A 19,154-nucleotide genomic window follows, 5' to 3' on the forward strand; every position below is an offset into this window, starting at 1 on the left:
ACGCATTGATTTCTGCAGCATCAGCACAGGCACTAAATCTGTGTTCCCAAACTGCCCGAGCAGAAGAGCTGGGGGAAATAATTTTGGTCTAGTGACAGAAAGAAACCTTCCTTTGCTGAGGCTGGGCTTGGGGAGGTCTTGTTTATTAGCAAGTGTCCAAAAGTGGTTGAAACTGGCAGGATACAGGGAGGGTACAAGTGATGGTAGTAAATAAAGTGCACGGAAAGTTCTTTTCATGGTCCTTGCCTTGACCGTTGTGGACTGGTCTTATCCTCACTCATGTCTCCTGCCCTTAGCAGCAGGAATGTGTTAGTGCTGATGGTTTTTAACAAGCAGGGTGAGACGCATGATCCCAAAGCAAGCTGCTCGGTACGGAGTCTGTTGGGAGATCCGTAGCTTTGGATGGACTTACTGCTTTCCCTTGCCTTGGCAATTCAGCATCGTGGCTGAATTCAGCATTGTCTCTGGCTTCTGGGCATCGCGGGGCAGTTGTTCCTGCAGCATTTAGCCAGCCACAGCTCACGTAACTCAACCCACAGCCCATGCCGGCTGTCCCTCTGTGTGGCTTTTGCACCATGCACGGTCAGCCGGACCTGCTGGGCTTCACCAGCATTTATTCCTTCCAAGAAGCATCGAGAAAAGAAAATCTGACAGTGCTGCTGGCCCTTTTCTTGCCCAAGGCCAGCCAGAATTTCCTCCTCTCGCTGCTCTCTGTCTGCAGATTATCCTCGAGCCCTTGGGCCAGGATGTGCCAGCACCAGCAGGCAACAAGGGCTGGACCCAGTTGTTCACGCTGACCTTAGAGAGGGGTCGGCTTCACCAAAAGGATGAGGGGAAGAGATGTACCCGGTGGAGCCGGGTATTTTTATACCTCCCTTCCTCTGGGCTTGTCTCTTCGCATTACTGCTGGGAAAAGGCAGATCTCAAAATATTCAGATAGCTAGAGGAGAGGGTCACTGCCAACCTCCAGCTTTACTTTCTGGCCTCTCCACTCATTTATCTTGCAAATGGGGCTCCAAGGAAAACAAACACGAGCTGCCGGCGTAGTCAGGGAGCAACGCAGAGGAGCTCCATTACAGAAAGCTGCCTTGGCTCACGCTGCCGTCTGCTCACAGCATTTCCTAAGACCTGGTTTTGAAACAGCCTTGATGGTAGCATTGGCTGTGGTGTTCCACCTCACGAGCATCGTTTAGCATAGCTGAAAACGCAGGAGGGGTGGCTGGCTGTGCGCCACGGTGTCTGCCTTCCCTCTGCAGGTAACAAAGCCGTGGTTCGGGTTGGTTGTGGTTGTTGAAGGTGTTCTGCTGCAGCTGCCCCGTTCGCTTTGATTTGTGCTAAACCAGATGAATCCCTCTAGAAATCCTACCCAGGCTCTGTACGCTATTTATATGCTGATGTGACAGGGCCAGGTCCCTGCTGTCGCACGTTGCATTTGCAAATCGGAGAGGACAGGATTTGAAAAGCACCAGAATTAAGTCGCCCGTGCAGCCGAATGTCGTGCCTGCCATCCCTGCGCTAGGCAGCACGTGTGGTCACGCATCTGCTCGTGGCAAACCAAAATGTGGAGGTGCCCTAGCCCCTCCCTACCCGTCAGCAAGTTGCTGGAGGTTTCAGCAGCACCAGGAGCTCCTCCACCTCCGGAGTGCAGCCGGCGCCTGCGGAAGGGTTTTATCAAAGCGAGCAGGGCGGTGAGTGCGTGTCAGCTTGGCTTCTGTGGGCTGCCAACACTACAAGGGAGCTGGAGCTGTGTTTCAGTCCAGCCTTCAAGATCTGCAGGATCCATCAGACTTCTTTGTGTTGGTGGAGCAGGAAGCCCCGGGCTGTGCGCTCCTCAGCTGGCCCTGTGCTCTCCCGTTGCTTCCAGACCCAGCTAAACACAGGCTGGACCCAGCGCCTTTGATTTGTTTCCACCACCTCGTGCACAGCCCAGGCTGTCTTCTCCAAGCATCCCGGACCTTGTTTGGCAGCGGAGATGTGCCGAGAAACCTCGGGCATGTTTCCTGTAAAATCTAATAGCAGCCTGCGTGCCGCTGGGAGCGAGCTGTGTTGTCTGTTGATGGGGATTTGGGGATATGCTCGACGCTGCAGTGCTTCTTCTGTGATTCAGTATTGTTAAACCAGCACTTCAGGGTCCACTCTCCCTTCACTGCGCTCGTATAACTCGCATTACTGCTAATAGAGTATGGATCTGTGGAGGGATTCGGGCAGGCTGCGCGCCTTGCCCAGACTTGGTTCGCGGTGCTTGATGGCTTCTTCAGTGCCATTTCCATTAGCGGGTAACATCCCCCTCGCTCCTCCGCAACGTTTTACACCATTAACAGAGGGCAAAAGGGAATTGTTGTGATGAGGGAATAAAGCACTTGAGCGGTGCAATGTGCACTAGAGAGGTCTGCAGCATTCCCCAGGGCCAGGATGGCACATCCCAGGCGGATGCATTGCCTTATTTCTCCACGTTTCTGAGGTTCGCACCCTTCCCCTCTGTCTGGTCTGGGAATAAGCCCGTGGTGCAGATGCTTCTCCTGGCCCTGCTCTCCTCTGCCTCGCAGGTGGTGCTGGCACCCTGGGTGGTGGCTTCCTTGCAGGAGCCACTTGTCTGTGGCTGGGGACACTGCTGCAGGCACCAGGGGCATGGGAGCATCACGGGGGCAGGTGGCTTATGGAGCAGGCTGTGACAATAGCCGTGCCAAGGCACAAGGATGCACCTCAGCATCCTGCTGGGCATCCATGAGTACAGACCATGCACAGACCATGAGCAGTGTCTCTGGCTATTCCGATAGCACCCGTGGCTCATGGAAAATGTCCAAAGAGCCCGGGGCAGATGTTTCCTGCCACATTCTGCCTGCACAACGAGGGTAACAGACACAAATCCTGATGCATGTGTCCTCTTCTAACAGGTCAGCCTTTTAAGCTGGACCCCAAGATGGCTCACAAGAAGTTGAAGATCTCCAACGACGGGCTGCAGATGGAGAAGGACGAGAGCTCCTTGAAGAAGAGCCACACGCCCGAGAGGTTCAGCGGGACAGGGTGCTATGGCGCGGCAGGCAATGTCTTCATCGACAGCGGCTGCCACTACTGGGAGGTGGTGGTGGGATCCTCGACCTGGTAGGCAGCCCCTTTCTCTTCCCTCCTGCTCCTGGAGGTCCCTTGGATGCCCCCAGAGATGGCACGGGATGTGCTAGGGTTAAAGGCCAGGGTTGTTCGTGATTAGAAAGGTGGCTGCTGCTGTCATCACTGGACCTTAAATCCAGGTGGCTGTGGGTTTCAAGGAGCAGCTCTCTCCAGCTGAAGGCCAGCATCACTCTGAGGGCATTAGGGCCCCAGCAGCAGGTGCAGAACAGCGCTGGTAGGAGCTGATTGAGGGACTTGGAGCCAGCTCGGGGACCCGTGTCTTGGGGAGGCTCACAGCCAGGGTGCTCACATCAAAGGTGGAGCAGGACCTGCGTGCGGCAGGCAGCGTGCCTCCCACTGCCCCATGGCAATGTGGTGTCCCTGTGGTGCTCTGCTCAATCCGTGCTGGAGCACCCACAGCGAGGCTCGCTTGGAACAGGGCTTTTCAGGCATTTGCTCGCAGGAAACTGGGGTTGGGCTTAATGCCACGCTGAGGTCGCTAAGCAAAGCTTCTCCCCTCTTCCAGGTACGCCATCGGCGTGGCTTACAAGTCAGCCCCCAAGAACGAGTGGATTGGGAAGAACTCCTCCTCCTGGGTCTTCTCCCGCTGCAACAACAACTTCGTGGTGAGGCACAACAACAAGGAGATGCTGGTGGAGGTCCACCCACAGATGAAGCGCCTCGGCGTCCTCCTGGATTACGACAATAATGCTCTCTCCTTCTACGACCCGGCCAACTCCCTCCACCTCCACACCTTCGAAGTCTCCTTCATCCTGCCCGTGTGCCCAACGTTCACCATCTGGAACAAATCCTTGATGATCCTCTCGGGTCTGCCCGCCCCGGACTTCATAGATTACCCAGAGCAGCAGGAGTGTAACTGCAGGCCCCAGGAGTCCCCGTACGTATCAGGGATGAAAGCCTGTCACTAGGATGCTCAGCCCTGCCCCATGCCCCGTGGTGGCACTGGTGATGCTGGTGGGTGTTGGTGGTGGGTGCCAGGAGCCTGCCAAGCTGGAGAGCCGCCGTGCAGCCGGAACGCTCCGAGGAGAGAGGACCTGCCTGCCTGCCCGCCCACAGCTCATCTCATTTTTAAGGGGAAAGAGAAAGAACCCCTGACCACGTCTGAAAATAAACTCCTGTCGGCAAGCTCAGCGCAGCCACGCACAAGGCTCGCGCAGCATCTTTGTGGGGTGCGCCAGGCTCTCCCCAGGCAGATCATCACGCGGATGGTTCTGTCTCCCCTCGGGGGCTGGAAAGGCTGGGGTGGGGTTTGGGGTGACCTCCTCGGGTGCTGCGGTGAGCAGGGGGACGACTCGCGTGTCTCCGCACGGCGCAGGTTGGGGCAGGAAGGGGTTGGCTTTTTGGAGACGTGCAGAGCCAGGTGGGAGCTGGGCATCGTTTGCTGGTGAGAGCTTTCTATTTGGCCAACATTTGGCAGCTTCCTTGATAAAGTAGGTACCCGCGTGGGATAGGTACCTGCGTGGGGTAGGTACCTGTGTGGGGTGGGTAACTTGCACTTGGAGAGGCCCCCGCGGGGGAAGCAGGGCAATGGGTACGTGGTGCATTTCTGCTGCTCCCTGTGCTTGGCTGGGGCTGCAGTCCCATGCTGGGGGGTGCAACCCCCACCCCTCTGCCCCACCGTTTTGGGAGGTCCCAGTTCACCAGGATGCAGGGAGACCCCCACCGAGCACTCGCTCAGGAGCTGGTCGAGGTGCACGTTGCCCCCAGCACAGCTCCTCCATTAGCTTTGCATCGGGTGTCCCTGAGACACTGGCACTGAGCAGAGGCACTCTGTGCTTTGTGACCCCAAATCTCAATTTAGGACCCCAAAATCTCAGCTCTCAGTTTGTTCTCCACCATGGTGGTGTGAGCACGGGGCTGTCCTGTTTGCTTTGAGGCAAGAGGCTTAATTTGGGGCCCCAGCAAGCTCCTGAGCTGCCACCAGTGCTCCCAGTAACCGCAAGCACCAAGTCCCCCGCAGACGGGGCCAGCAAGGACATCAGGCAGCACAGTGGCACGGAATGTGCTGATGCTCGAGCTTTGGTCCATGGTATTTGAAAATCCCTTTTTCTCCTCTGGATGGGGTCCAGCCTTGGTGGCATCACAGATGGACCAGGAGGCTGAGACCTCCCAGCTCCGCCAGCCTTTTCCTTGCTTTTTATTATTATTACTATTATTATTATTATTATTATTGCAATGGGGAGAGACCCCCCTGGACCTTGCTGACAGGAAACTACCTCAAAGCCCAGCCTTGGAGGGGTGGGTGGCCGGTTCAGACGGGGTGACAGCACTTAGAGGCTCTTCCCACAGCAAGGAGCAGGCACGGGGGCTGTGGGAAGGGGTCCCCACCAAGGAGCCATCCTGGGGGACTCGTGTCATTGAGGGCATCCAGGCAGAGCGGGTACACAGAGCCCATTCCTCAGCACAGCATCCCTCTGCTTAACCGGGGTGACATTTTCAGCGACCGGTTGCCCAATGCTGTGGGGAGAGAAGAGGAAAAGGGACTGCCACTTGCACTGCTAAGTCAAGTTTTGCCTCCAGTCTGGGCTGCTTTCCCATTGCTCATGGGCTGGTGGTGCTTGGCAGGGGCTTGTGGCACACGGAGCATCCCTCCTGAGCAGGCAGAGCAGTTTTATTTGCTTTTGGCCCCAGCATTTGAAGGCACGGGGTGGGGATCGAGCAGGGATTGAGCTGCCATTCTCTGCAGCTAAGCACACAAACGCAGTTCATTTTAAGAGGCTAAGTTGCCATTTTCGGTTGGATGTCTTTTTCCAAAGCCACACGGAGCTCTCAGTAAAGTCTTTTCCCCTTGTGCTGACCTCAGCCAGGGCTGCTCGCACTGCGTCACCCTCCAGCAAACGCCCAAGCACTGGAGATGGATTTTAGCTTTTGCAATCCAGGTGCCAAGCTTTCCGCCGGCACCGGCACCGCTTTGACCGGCTTCTTGCTAGCGGACTCAGCACATCCAGTAAAGCACACGAGCCGTTAATGTGACATTTGCACCTGATGAAATTGCACTAATTGTGGCAGGACCCCCGCACACCTTTGCGCGTGTCTTGTCCCACGGGGAGCCCCTCACCCCAAAAGCGCAGGCCTGGAGGGGGGTGGGAGTGACGTCCGGGCATCCCCACCATCCTCTCCTGGGGGTGGAAGACCAGAACCTGCCCCAGCACTGCCAGGGGGGTGGGAGCAGCAGCCCCTTCCCTGCCCCTCCGCGCCATGCTCCCCTGCTGCCCCGCAGCCTTTGCCCCCAGCCCACGAGCGAGCCGTCCCTTTGGCCAAACCCGTCCGGCGCACGATGACACGACAGCAGTTGCAGCCAAACCGAGCCCCTGGGGCTGTGCAGCCCGCTGTTATGAATGAGCACATTTCCCACGGCCCAGCAGAGGGGCAGGAGGTGGGCAGCGGGGTCCCCGTGGAGCTGGGGGTGCTGCTGACCCCGCTTCTCCTGGCGACCCCGCTGGGCAGCCCTGGGACGTGGTGAGACCTTGGCTAGCGTGCTGCCCGCCTGACTCTTCTTTTCCACGTGTAACATACTCATTTCTGGGGGAGGGTTGCTTTTCCTTTTTATGTTTTCTTCCCTTTTTTTTTTTTTTTTTTCGGTTTTTCTTTTTGGCAACTCTTTTGTTAATGTGTATATATATATATAAATATAATATAATATATATCCGTTACTGACTGTGTCTGTGTGTGGCAGAGATTGCGTGCCGCGTGACACCCGCGGTCCACAAAATGCTCCTTCTGGCCATCGCCAAACCTCTGAGAAAATGCAGACTGCAGACCTCGGGGTCACTGAGTCGGGGCATAGCAAGAAATCAGTCACGCAGAAGAAAGAGCCTCAGCTTATAGCCCAGGATGGGGATGAGAAGCCTTCCCGTTTGGCAAAGCCCCCGAGGTCACAACAAGCTCCACAGGGCAGCTCAGCAGGAGGTGGCGGGAGGGTTTGCTGCCACCAAGGCTGTGTGTCCCATGCGTGTCCATCCCTGCGTGCCAACCAGATGCTGGGGGGACTTTGTTTCTGCTGCCCAGGAGATGTGGGAGGGCAGGGATGGAGCTTTCTGCTGCCCGTGCCTCTGTGGCAGGAGGACCATGCCAGCCCTCTGGAGCCCCCCAGTCCCAGCACAGCCCTCCAGAGTGCTGAGACCAAGGTGAGCAGAGCACTTTGCAGAGACATCGCTGGACGTGGCCGCAGAAACGTCCCCTCGCTGCCAGGAAGGTGTCAGCAGAGAGTGGGGAGCCCCAGAGCTGCCCCGCCGCAGGGACGTGAAGACATAAAAACCCATGGGAGACAGAGCCTGCTTTTGTTGAGCAGAAGTGCCTAAAATATTTACGAAGTGGAAAACATATGGTGCAAACCAACACTGTAAAATTAAATATTTCTTACTTTATTCCTTTGCTCTAGGCTTTTTCCCATTAAACATTAAATGCCAACACATGGAAACCGGCCTCAGGATTGAGTAGCTGCTTTCATTGCGGGACAAACCTGTGGTATTTGCAGTACCTCAGACTGCTGCTTTTGCTGCGTGGAGCTGACAAACATGGCTGTAAAAAGCCACTGGTGGGGCCTGTTGCTGGCTCTCCTGCTCCTTCCATGCAGTACCACCCGCCCGAAGACCCCACTGGTCCAGAGCCCCCCAACAAGCTCCCCACAGCCCCAAGGACTCACAGCCTGCAGTGCTTCTGACCCTTGCTTTTGGAGCAAACCCTGCAAAGCCCTCCCATACAACGGCAAGTATGCTAATGAGGGTGCTGATTGCATGACCCTTGTCTTTGGCTGGTGATGACTGTTCAGTGCAGAAGCTGGGGGCGGCAGCACGTGCCTGAAACACCAGGAGAAGACCTCAGTTGACACCAGGGACACATAGCACAGGACAGGGAAAACCAGGGATCCTCCTGTGCATGACTGTGATCCAAAATAGCCCGGACACGCTGCCACCCCTGATGCCTGGGCCCAGCTGGAGAAGCTGCTCTCCAAACGATGCCCAAATGATGGTCAGCATCTACTCAGCTTCCAGTCCTGGAAGCTGCTGTGTGTGACCTCCTGGGCAGCAAGAGTCGGATCCTGCAGGGGATCCTAACATCGTCACCAGGTAGCTAGGCCTTGACATCGGCTCGGGCCTGCACTGGGAGATGGACGCTGATGGCTGTGGGCTGGAGGTGGTGGGGGGCTCTCCTCGAGTGCTCCTGGCTTTCCTGGCCCCCTCAGAGGGGTGCCAAGGTGCTGGGACTCAACGTGGGAGCTGTGCAGCCCTCTGAGGCAGATCTGAGGGCTGGGAAGCCGATGGTCCTGGCTGGACCCGCAGCTTTGGTAACCAGGCTAAAAGTTCACGGAGATGCACTCAGGCTTGAAAGCGAGGAGATGCTGAAGCAAGAGGATGGCTCAGCACACCAGATACCTGCCTCAGCCCATCCTTTGTGGATTCTAACCATCTGGTCAGGCCCTGGACTCGCAGACTTTTGGCCTTCCAGCGAGGGATGAAGATGCTGCTGGAGATGCCATCCCCGCTGTGCTCAGATCACAAATGTCTTTCTGTGGTCCCCTAACCACACGCCTGCTGCAGGCAGGATTTCCAAGCAGAGGCTAAATAGGAAATGAGCCTAATGCTGCTTTCATTAGCAGCACTGAGAACTTGGCTACCGACATCAGCAAGACGGGAGATAAGCCTCAGCTCTTGAAAAATGCAACCCTTTCTTCACATTTAATGACTACTCCGTCTTTCAAGTTCAAGCAAATACTTTTCAGCCACCCGGGAGGTACCAGTTAAGTGAAATCACGTTTTGAAGCATCTTCAACCCCTCCTTCTCACACTGGTAATCCAAACGGATGGCGAACACAGGTTAGCAAAGCTGGAGCCAGGAGCTGGGGTAGGGGCAGTGACCAGAGCGCCCAGCAGACATCACTGCAGGCTCAGGGAGATGTGGGCAGCTTCTTTGGTGGCCAGAGGGCCCGCATCAAATGTCTGAAGCAAGATGATGAAAGCTGGAGATCGGCCACTGAAGCCTGGGAGCTTGATCCCGCTGAAACAGCTGGAGTTTTGGAGCCCTTGGGTTCACACCAGGGATTTGGCATGTACCACATTCATTGGAGCCTTTTAGCAATCCCCGCACCACCCTCTCAAAAAAAAAATAAATGAAAAAATACGTAAAAATTAAAGGCAAGGACAAGGACAATAAATGAGTGAAAAATGGGAGCAGGTTCTCCTTTAATGTCAAAATCCCCCTTCCAAACCCTACCAAATCATAAACAACGTGACTTTTTCTCCTTTTTTTTTTTTTTTCTACTTGGCCCTAACACAGGTCCTAAGAAGAGTGCAGAAGATGAGAGGCAACCCTGTCACTGTTGACCAGACCCTGCAGTAGAAGAGGCAGCAGCCCTACACGAACCCAACGAGTAGCAAGGGCATGAACAGAACAAGAGGTGGTTGCTCCTGAAGCCTGCACGAGGGGACGCAGCTCCTGCCCACAAATCAGGGGCAAATCACACTGCAAACACCACTGGCAGCTGGCTGAGGGGCAGCAGCTGCTCTGCACATCTCAATCAGCAGAGCCCTTCCCACCCTCGGCTCTCCCACACCGTGCAGAAAGCATAGCTCATCCTTTCCACGCGGGCTTTTGGTGAGCAGCTCACAAATATTCATTTCTCCCCGCAGCCCCCACGAGATGCAGCAGTATTATCTCCGCTCTGCAGAGGGCTGGCACCTTAAGCACAGCAAGATTAATACAGCTGCTTTCAAGAGTGTCCGCGAAGCAGGGGGCTGTTTCTCGGGGCTGTTAACACTTTCAGAGGATGGCGTTTAATGTTTGCTGCTGGGATTGACTGAGCGTGTGGAAATGCCATTTTCGGAGGCTTGTGATCTGTTGAACTGGGACTGAGGATTTTTTTTTAGAGAGGCAGTGAAGGTTAGTGCACTCGGTGAATTGCACAAGCAGCTTTTGGATGCTCCATGGTTGTTTCCCGGTTGAAGATCATCGATTAGTGTTACGCTGGTGCTAGCAGGTGGGATTTGCCCTGGCATTTTTCTTACACACAGAAGGCCAGGCACCACTCCTGGCTCTGCTCATTTTTCCACCCAAAACTGCAGCCCAAATGTGCTCTACGCAGCCACATCTGTGTGTTAGATGGACCCCCAGGACCACCAGAAAGTTTTTCTTCTTTGGCTTGCACCCAGCTCTCAGGGCAACTCAACAACAGCATCGCCACAGGACCTGGTTTGCCTCCTTCATCAGGCACAACAACCGAAAAATGTTGGAAGGGAGGAATTCTCCAAGGAAAAAGGTATAATTTAGGGGCTTTAGTGCAGGAGGCACTAAACCCAGATGCCTGAAGAGCTGCTGGGACATGGAAGCTTTGGAAAGGGATGGTCTCAGGGGTGCTGTGCATCACACCCTCCCCATCCTTCCCCTCAGAGCAAACAACGGGAGCCTCCATCCCTCCAGAAATTGCTTCGCGTTGCCTGAATTTACTGTGTTAATCAGGGAAACTGGATGAATGCACCCAGCCCCAGTGTGGGGATGCTTCCTCCAGCCCCCCCAGAAAGCTGGGCATGGCCCAGTGTTCCCCATCCACATTTCCTAGAAGCCAGAGGAGGCTTTATCCTATAACCGAGCGTAATTTCTGGCTGTCTTTATTGTCATGAAGCAGATGGTGCTCGGCAGAGCAACAAGGACCTTTTTCCTCCTCCTTGCTTGATTTGGAGCCCTTCTCCATTAACCTCTGGTTTCTAGGAAACAATATCTCTCGTGGATGGGCACCTGCGAAAGTCAATTTAAAACCATCACTGACGTGGCAAGTTGCTTCTTAGAAAGAAAAAGACTTTGCTGAGAAGATGAAATTGGCTTTGCTGCTGCTTTCCAGGAATCTGCTTTTAAACACACAAGGCTTCAGTGTCACACGCACAGCAATTCAAACTAGAAATTGCTTCCTCGAGCCAGCCAGGAGGGGAAGATTGGCCTGCAGTTGTAGGGTGGGCTGAAGGGAAGGTTAATACTGTTTTGGGAGCCTTGTGTGTTTTGTTTGTTTGGTTTGGTTTATTTTCTTCTGCTTTGATTTGTTTTGTTACTGCTATTTGCTTTGGAGTTCGTGAAATAGGAGATACAGAAAAGCTCCCTTGCCAGTGCTCAACATCCCCCTGCCTGGGAAGCTGCAAAGCAAAGAGACAGGACAAATTATTATTTTTATATACTAAGTGACATCAAGAGACTGCCTCATCTGTAGCTGTTCACCAACAACAATGGCTTGCGCTGAGATTAGATAATCCTGTCCAGGAGTACAAAGCTACAGTCCCTCCATCCATGAATGAACATTAACCAGTGAATTATCTCCTGGTTGGGGAAAACAATCAAAGAAAGAAAAACAGAAAATATCATTTTATAAAAGGACAGAACGGAAAATTGCACAGTGGAGCAGCTAGCTGATAGGCTGCGTGGGGTAAATGATTTACAGGGGCTGAACCAGCTCCAAATTAGTCCTCCTTAGCAGAACTCTGAGATCTTAAATATTCATCTGAAGTGCCAGCCCCTAAAATTGCCAGTTCTTGATCTTTAACCACATCAAAAGACATCCCTGTGTCTTCAGGTGTGCTGAAATGGGGCTTACAACGAGTGGCACCTGATGTCTGTTGGCGCCTGGGGCAGTGGGCACAGGGAGGGCCACCAGGACACGCAGCCCCTGGTGTCCTGGGCTTGAGAAGATCCCAAGCACCAGCCGAGCCACCCTGGTCCCATCAGTGCTCCTCTCCTGGGAACACCGGGCCAGGACTGGCTGCAGCATCCTCCTGGGCACAGCAGGAGCAGCACCAAGACTAAAAACCAGAAACGAGCCCAGTTCTCCATGGCAACGAGGAGGAATTGGGTCAGCTGGAGGAGGCGAGCGTGCCCAGGAGCTTTAAAAGCAGACACCCAGCCAGAAAGGCAGAGCCGGTCCTGGGGACAGGGCTGGGAGCAAGGGACACGGCCAGGATTTCTCCATGTCAGCGTGGGGACTCTTGGTGGCTCTCTGGTGGCACAGAGCTGTGGGTCACCAGGTGCGGCTGTGCCACGTGTGTGCACCTGAAGCCAGCTCCTTGTGCTCTTTGCTTTGCAACTTCCGTGCAGTTTTAACAACCGAAGTAAGCATTTTACAGCAAATTAAGCAATTATACTTTGAAAGCTATGCAAAAATTACCTGTGAGATTCCCGCAAGGCCTGCCAGGGCCAGGAACTCACCAGCACTGCAGGGAGGTGTCAGCACTTTGGGGGGATTCAGTGCTTTAGATGACACTTGGGCTCTGATGTGACCCAAAATGTGTCCGTCACTTGTTGCATCTTTGCCCTTCAACTGTCATTAAAAGGCCTCGGTTCTACTCCCAGCTGTCTCAGCGTGTGACCTGGAGCTGAATAACTCCTCCTGAGCGGTACCTTCGTCTGTAAAATGTGTTTCTTAATGCAGCTCTACCTGGTAATGAGTTACACACAGCACCTGGAGAACCGAGGGGAAATGCTGCTGGTGACAGAGTTACAGTGCTATTTGGGCTCGGCAGCACACAGTGACTGCACAAATGCGATTTAGGGGTGGTTTCAGCAACAAAAGACTTCTAGACAAGGATATTCAGCTGTTCAAGCTGAATATGCTGCAGGGTTGAGCACAGCTCAGAGCAGACCGAAGCCTTTTTGGAGGACCCAAGCCTTTCCAGCTGAGGCTTCACCATCTCCTGGATGCCCTGCCCTCCCAAGCCAGGTGGGAGGGGAGGGTTTTGTGGGCATCCCGGCCTGAAATCCCCCTTCTCAAGCAGAGCTTTGCCATGGCACACCACCAATGATGTTGGGTTGCATTGCGTTTGACCCCAAGAGATGCCCAGTCAAGCCATGGACCAGAGCAATCAGAACCAAAGGTAGTGAAGGAATTTGTAATTAAATTGCCATTAGATAGGTAACAGATTGTCTGACAGCTGACAGTGAGTGAAAATGCTCTACTCTGTCATGTTTTATCAGCATGAAAACCATTTGCAAGTGCTCTAATTACATTCCTAATTGCCAATGTGATTAGGGACCTGCAGCTGTTCATTAAACGTGTGTCACCCTCAGCCAGCAATCTGCAGGAGAGAATATTTAATTAATCAAATAGGCACTGGATGAAAGCAAGAGATGGACAGACCTGGAAGGTGAGTGAGAAGTGGAGGAGCCTTGCACTAACAGCTCCTTGCCCAGGGGGCAGAAAAATCCAGCCCATGGGCTTGGTGCTGAGCTTCCTCCAGGAGGTGGGGTCCAGAAAGGCTGCGAGGTGGCAGAGGGGTGAGACCATCCAAAGTGACTTGGCCCAGGCGCACTGATTCGTTCCTGCACTCCTTCTCCAGGCAGGGAGCAGAAGTCTTCTGGAGAAGGTTCGTCTGCCTCTAATGTTGCCGGTGGCAGAGAGGTGTGTGATATAACCACACAGACAGGCGCTCGCTGTGCCTCGTTGCTGCTGCCGGCAGGAGCTGCCCTGGGGATGAGGCAGTGGAGGATGAGCAGCTCTGCACGCTGTCACGGGGATTTGGATGCAAAAACTGCAAGCGTGAACGGAGCCCTCGGCGTGGCACAAGGAAGCTTTTCCCTGCCTTGCTGGGCTGCTGTTACCACACAAAAAATAACAGCAGTGGGGAACCTTCAGACCATTAAATGTGGCCGTAGACACAGTGGTGGGGCTCCTGATTTAGGACACTTCTTCCCGGGGTGCCTCCGTGCCTTGGCATCGCTGGTGCGAGGGGTTGAGCAGCTCCATCCGCACCCTCACTGCATCCTCCCTGCAAGGGACACTTTCTGCTGGCTCCCCAAAAGGCAGGAGGGGAGCGTGGGCTCCTCCAAGTACAGGCAAGAGCACTGGGGGGACCACGAAGGAAAATGTCCTTTCTTATTTTATCTAGGGTTTCCATCCCAGAGCATTTCTTTTCCCTTCCCATTTCAGGCAGCGCTTGAGAAGGTGGCTGAGAGGCCAGGGCTCGGAGGAGGACCCCGTTTTAAAGGCATCTCTTTGCTTAGCACCCCACTACATCCAGCTGCCTCTGCTCCCCTGAGAAGCAGGATGGAGAGAAGCAAAAGCACCAGAGTGCATCCAGATCAGCTCATTTCTTCAGATTTAACATGGCCTGGTGCTCTTGCCTTAAAATATTCTGGATCACAACAGGGAGAGTCTTAGGAGGCTTCACCTTAATCCCTGTTTAATTTCCACTTAAGAAAATGTCACTGTGGGTGTTTAATAAGAATTAATTCCTTTTTTTTTTTAATAGTTACTTTCAATTAAACAGCCCCAGTGTTTCCTGGCTCTCCAAACCACCCTGAAGCGCGCTGAATCCTGCTTCCCGTCCACTCACCCCAGCTCTGCTCGGCGTCACAGCTCCAGTTTCTGCGGCAGAGCTCTCGCAGTGCTGCACAGGTCACCCCAGAGCCTGACAGATGTGGAGGAGCCGGGGCTCCTGTCCAGGCCCTGCCGTGCTTCTGCAGAGCCAATTATTCCTCCTTTCATCCTGGTGCACTGTCTTTTTATTTCCCTACGAGCAGCGCTTTGCCCTTGTCATTACTGCATTTTCTCTTATTGATTTCAGACCATTTTTTCAGCATGTGGAGATTATGCCAAACACCAGACCTGCTCCTCCCACTGCAATCCCTCAGCACCTCCCCACCGCTGTCCTCTGCCCTCTCCTGACCACCACCAGCCCGCAGCCACCACTACCCACAGCAAGCCCCCAAGGGCTACTGGTCTCCAGCAGCCTTCCCAAGGGTGTAGGACCACCATTTGCCCACTTCCCAAGGCTTTCTCTAGCAACACCCAGCAGACCTTGCCCTGAGCTGGAGGCTGAAGTGGAGATGCCCAAAAGTCCCTTGAGAGATCATCTAACCAACCCCCCAGCCACGCGAACAGAGGAGATGAGGAGGCTGCAGGAGCGGCTCCCAGGATGTGGCTGGCTCCCCGTTTTCTCCAGGCTAGCGGCAGCGGGGTGATTAGCAGGCTGAGTGGCAGCAGCAGCGTGTTCCGCTGGCAGGAGGGGAAGATAAGACAGCAGCCCCATCACAACGAAACACGTTTTTATAACCGCTGGTGAAAATTGATCCAATAAGTCTCCCTCCCATAGCCTCAGCTGACAACGTCACCTCCTGTAACAAAGACCTCTTTCATCTGCTGGCTGCCCGGGCACTGAGTGTGCTCTCCCATTAATGAATCATCAGCCTGTCAGGGAAGTTTGACTACTCTGATTTCCGAAAGTGATGGACGTGGCAGAGCTCTGCACACTCAGCACCCTTCCTCTCCATTCCCCCATGTCAGGGGTATGTGGGTGCCAAAATGTGCATCTCTGTTGCTGGGGGAATTTGCACTCTGACTCCAGAGCTGAGGGCCTTATCCACAAGAGTTGTTATCCTTCCTCACCCCTTGGCACGCTCGTGTCCCGCCAGCAGGACGTGTTGCTGGCCCATACTTGTGAGATGCCCACAGCCAAGAGGCAGAACCCAGAAGGGGTGAGGAACCTGCTGAGTTTTAGCCCAGCGCCAGGTCTGATATGCCACAAGTTTGTCTCCCAGGCAGCGGATTACACATGAGCTTTTATCTTCCTGAGGATCTGGCAGAAATTGCCTGCAAAACCTACATGACCCATCCAAAAAGCTCCTGCCCTTCAGGGCAGCAGATGCAGGGAGAAGTGGTGCTTGGTGTTTATTTCTTCAGTTCATCGTGATGTTTCCTAGGAAAGGAAGCCTTTGCTCTGTGATCCTGTGCTCCTGAACCTGAGATCCCAACCTCCTCTTTGCTGCAGTCCCCTTGTCCTGGCCGCCACGTGCCTCCTTCCACCGCATCTCGCTCTAAATATTCCTTCTCCTTGCATCTTCAGCACTAAGCCGTGCAGAGCTTTGTCACGCTCCAAATGAAGGGCGAAGCATAAAAATAAGTTGTGTGTTATTTACGCTCCTCCGAACTGCGTGTGAATGGGAGTGCTGCAATTTTAAATGCCTTTAAAATCAGTGAAAGATTTAGATTTCTCTGTCGGTGACATTCGCAAGTTGATGTTGCTAAACACTGGCGTACAGCTCATTTGCAGCCACTAACAAGCACATCATAGGAGTCTGAAGCACTAAGAGTGTTGCTAATCTCCCATTATTTATAATGCTTGGTCTCTGGATATCACCAAGCCAGGAGCTGTTAGCCTGCAGCTGGAGCATGCATCAACCGAGCAGCAGATCCACAGCCTCATTTGCTGCACACATGTTGTGGGAAGCGGCGCTCGTCCCCAGACCCTCCAGCACCGATAGCTCAGGGTGTAAATCCTTTTGGTGAGTGGGGAGGGTGCAAGGTGGGCTGGTGTGTCAACACGTGCTGGGGAGGAGAGGAGATTTCTCCTTTAGACGAGGGGCCGGGGGCTCTTCAGGTCTGGTTCCTCGCGTGGCAGAAGCAGGGCAGCTCCACCAAGTCCACCCCCTGCTCTCTCCTGCCTGCCAAAACCCAGCTTCTAGTAACGAGGGTTTCACCACCAAGGCTGGCTGGAGTCAGACAATGACTTCATCACAACTGGATGAACGTGAAAAGCAGCCTTAAATCTCCGCTTTGCTTCAGTCCCAGTCTTCTGCGGGGTTGGGACCCAATTAGGGCTCAGTGCCGCGGACATCTGACCACCGGCAGCCAAACCAAAATGACTGTCTGCTTTCACATTAGAGTGACTGAAGAGCTGTGAAGCCGTGATTACTTCCTCTAATTAATGGCCAGAGTTTAAGCAGGGCTAGGTTTTACCCAGCAATTCAAAAATGAGAGACTCCACAACCACCCTGAGCGCATGAGAGAGTCATTCCCCCATAAAAAGCTTTAAATGAAGATCTTTGAGCTACTACTTACACGGGAGGCAATGAATTACTTGCTGTGTTTAAGACAGACCCATTATTTATTGAACTCGGAGAATTAAGCCTTTCTAGCCTGTTGGAGATGAACCCAAGCAGACGTGATTTAGGAGCCAGGCGCTACTGGCAGCGGTTAGCATGGCACGCAGCAAGGCTGGCGGCTGTGCCACTGCCTGGGTAATTTACAACTCTTTGTTGCTGGGGCGTAATACATTATTAATCAGTCATATTTTAGGAGATCCAAATTTATATTGGCTTTAATTAGGCCGGTCTCTTTTTAATCTCCAAGTGTGCACGGGGCTAATGGCAAAAGGGGATGTAACGCAGAGGGGTGGATTCTGGGACACCATTATCTTCGCCTTTCCCAGATTGATCTGAAGGTCTGCAGGTTGCCATTAAGATTCATATCCATGATGACAACGCCATGCAGCATCCCTCGTACCTCCCGAGTCATCAGCGAGATCTCTTTGGAGCTACTTTGAAAAGGTAAAACCGAGGCTATTAGAGGAAAGACCTTGAACTGAATACGTCGGAGGCAGAAGCGGCGCGCTTGGTATGCGGCATGGATGCAGGAGCGTGAACATCCCCGTGCAGCAAAATGAATCCTGAAAGGGAATGAGGCACTTGGAATAAGCGATCAGCCATCATTTCCATCGCAAGGGGGAGGTTCACCCTCACCCACAGTGGTGCTGGCACGGATGGGTGTGCAGAGACGGGCGTTTGGGGGAGGGCAGAGACCTGCATGGAGAGCCAAGAGCACGCCAAGGGCCTGTGCACCCAGAGATGTGGCTCCTTGCAGAGCAGCAGCCTTCTTCGATGGCTTCTTACCTCGCTGGTCTGCTCTGGCAGGCCTGCAAGACCTCCTCTCTTCTCACATTAACTTTGCCTTTGGCACCAGTAAGACATGCCCTTCGATGAACGCCGGCACTTCCAAATGCCAGCTCCAGCAGCTGTTTTTTTCTGCCATGAAATAGGACCAAATGCCCCTGTTCTCAGCCAAGGATAACCACAGCTGGTCCCTGTAGTTTATTGCTGACCCACACTGTGGCACAGGGAGCTACTCTGCCCAATAAAATAAAATAAAATAAAATAAAATAAAATAAAATAAAATAAAATAAAATAGGAGAAGAAAAAAAAAAAAGAGTTTTTTTCAGCAAGTTCCTGATGTGCTTCAGAGCCAAGTCCTCCTAAAATATTTGAGGCAAAGGCAGAGGGTGGGAACAAGCAACACAGAGCAGGGGACCCCCTGAGAAAGCCCGTGGGAGCCCCAGGGACAGTGAGAGGGGCTTGCAGGAGGGGTGAGGAAAGGGTGCTCGAAGGCAGAGAGAGTTCAGAGTGCATCTGAGACACGTACAGCAGGTGGCTGAGAATCGAAATGAAATTATGCAGAAGAAAACAGATGATGGTAAAATAGTTCAGCAGAGCATCAGGATGGTAAATCCAGCAGGGCTGTACAAGTTGGAGGCAGTCGGGAAGCTTCCATATTGCGTTATTATCTCCTTCCCCATTTAAAAACCCAATATGAGGTTTAAGCAGCATGCCATGCTGGCTTCCTGGGAAGAAATGCACTTTAAATAGATGCAAAGCATCAGTGTTGCTCGCATTAAGAAAAGCTGGCTCCCATGTCTCAATCATCATAAAATGCAGGACTTACATCCCCCCAAATGCATTCCTCATTCCTGCTCCCCCCACGGCACAAAACAGGACCAGCAAATGTGTAGGGTGAGCAGGAGAAGCCCCCGCTGAGCCCCGGGGGCTCGGGCTGCTCCATCAACAGCAGCCTCGCTGAAGTGCTCCAGGAAAGCCAGAGCTTGCCCATGAATGATTCATCACCCCGCCTGACTCGGGAGGTCAGCTTGGGTGATGATAAAAGTCTGTTGAGATTAATGACTTGAAGAATTAGCTGGGAAGGAGACAACATCCCCGCTCAGATTCCTCAGCCCTGTGCTGTCCAACACCTCCCCGACGCTGGTAATTGCAGATGTGCCATGTGTTCACACCGCCGCTGTGTAACCCCTTATTTTGGATGCATTTGCTTTGCACAAAGATTTTGTCTGTACCTGTGACACATCAATACTAGCACAGGTGCTTTCTAGCACTGCCAGCCTTAGGGCACTTCAGTATCTTAAGCCAGGTGCCTTCTGCACTTCCCAGGCTGCTGACGAGTGGAGAGAGCTGTGTCCTGAGCCCATGAACACCTCCAAAAAAAGAGA

The 19,154-nt window shown here is 53.5% G+C and overlaps 1 protein-coding gene and 1 long non-coding RNA gene across 3 annotated transcripts in view; both read left to right on the plus strand.

Moving 5' to 3' along the window:
• The window catches only part of MID2 (midline 2), a 57,349-nt gene extending 53,095 nt beyond the window's left edge, over positions 1-4,254 (plus strand). For both annotated transcript variants that reach the window (XM_027465027.3, XM_027465028.3), the window contains exons 9-10: positions 2,895-3,102; positions 3,635-4,254. In XM_027465027.3, coding sequence (XP_027320828.1) covers positions 2,895-3,102; positions 3,635-4,037 — 611 coding nt within the window. In that variant the 3' untranslated portion in view covers positions 4,038-4,254. The remainder of the gene's footprint in view (positions 1-2,894; positions 3,103-3,634) is intronic.
• A 5,135-nt stretch (positions 4,255-9,389) lies between these two features.
• Positions 9,390-16,612, plus strand: LOC106017443 (uncharacterized). The gene is made up of 2 exons (XR_011811635.1): positions 9,390-13,466; positions 14,352-16,612. It is a non-coding gene; the product is annotated as an uncharacterized lncRNA (long non-coding RNA).
• The last annotated feature ends 2,542 nt before the right edge of the window (positions 16,613-19,154 follow it).

This window comes from Anas platyrhynchos, chromosome 10, assembly GCF_047663525.1.
Source record: "Anas platyrhynchos isolate ZD024472 breed Pekin duck chromosome 10, IASCAAS_PekinDuck_T2T, whole genome shotgun sequence".
In the NCBI taxonomy this organism is placed as follows: domain Eukaryota; kingdom Metazoa; phylum Chordata; class Aves; order Anseriformes; family Anatidae; genus Anas; species Anas platyrhynchos.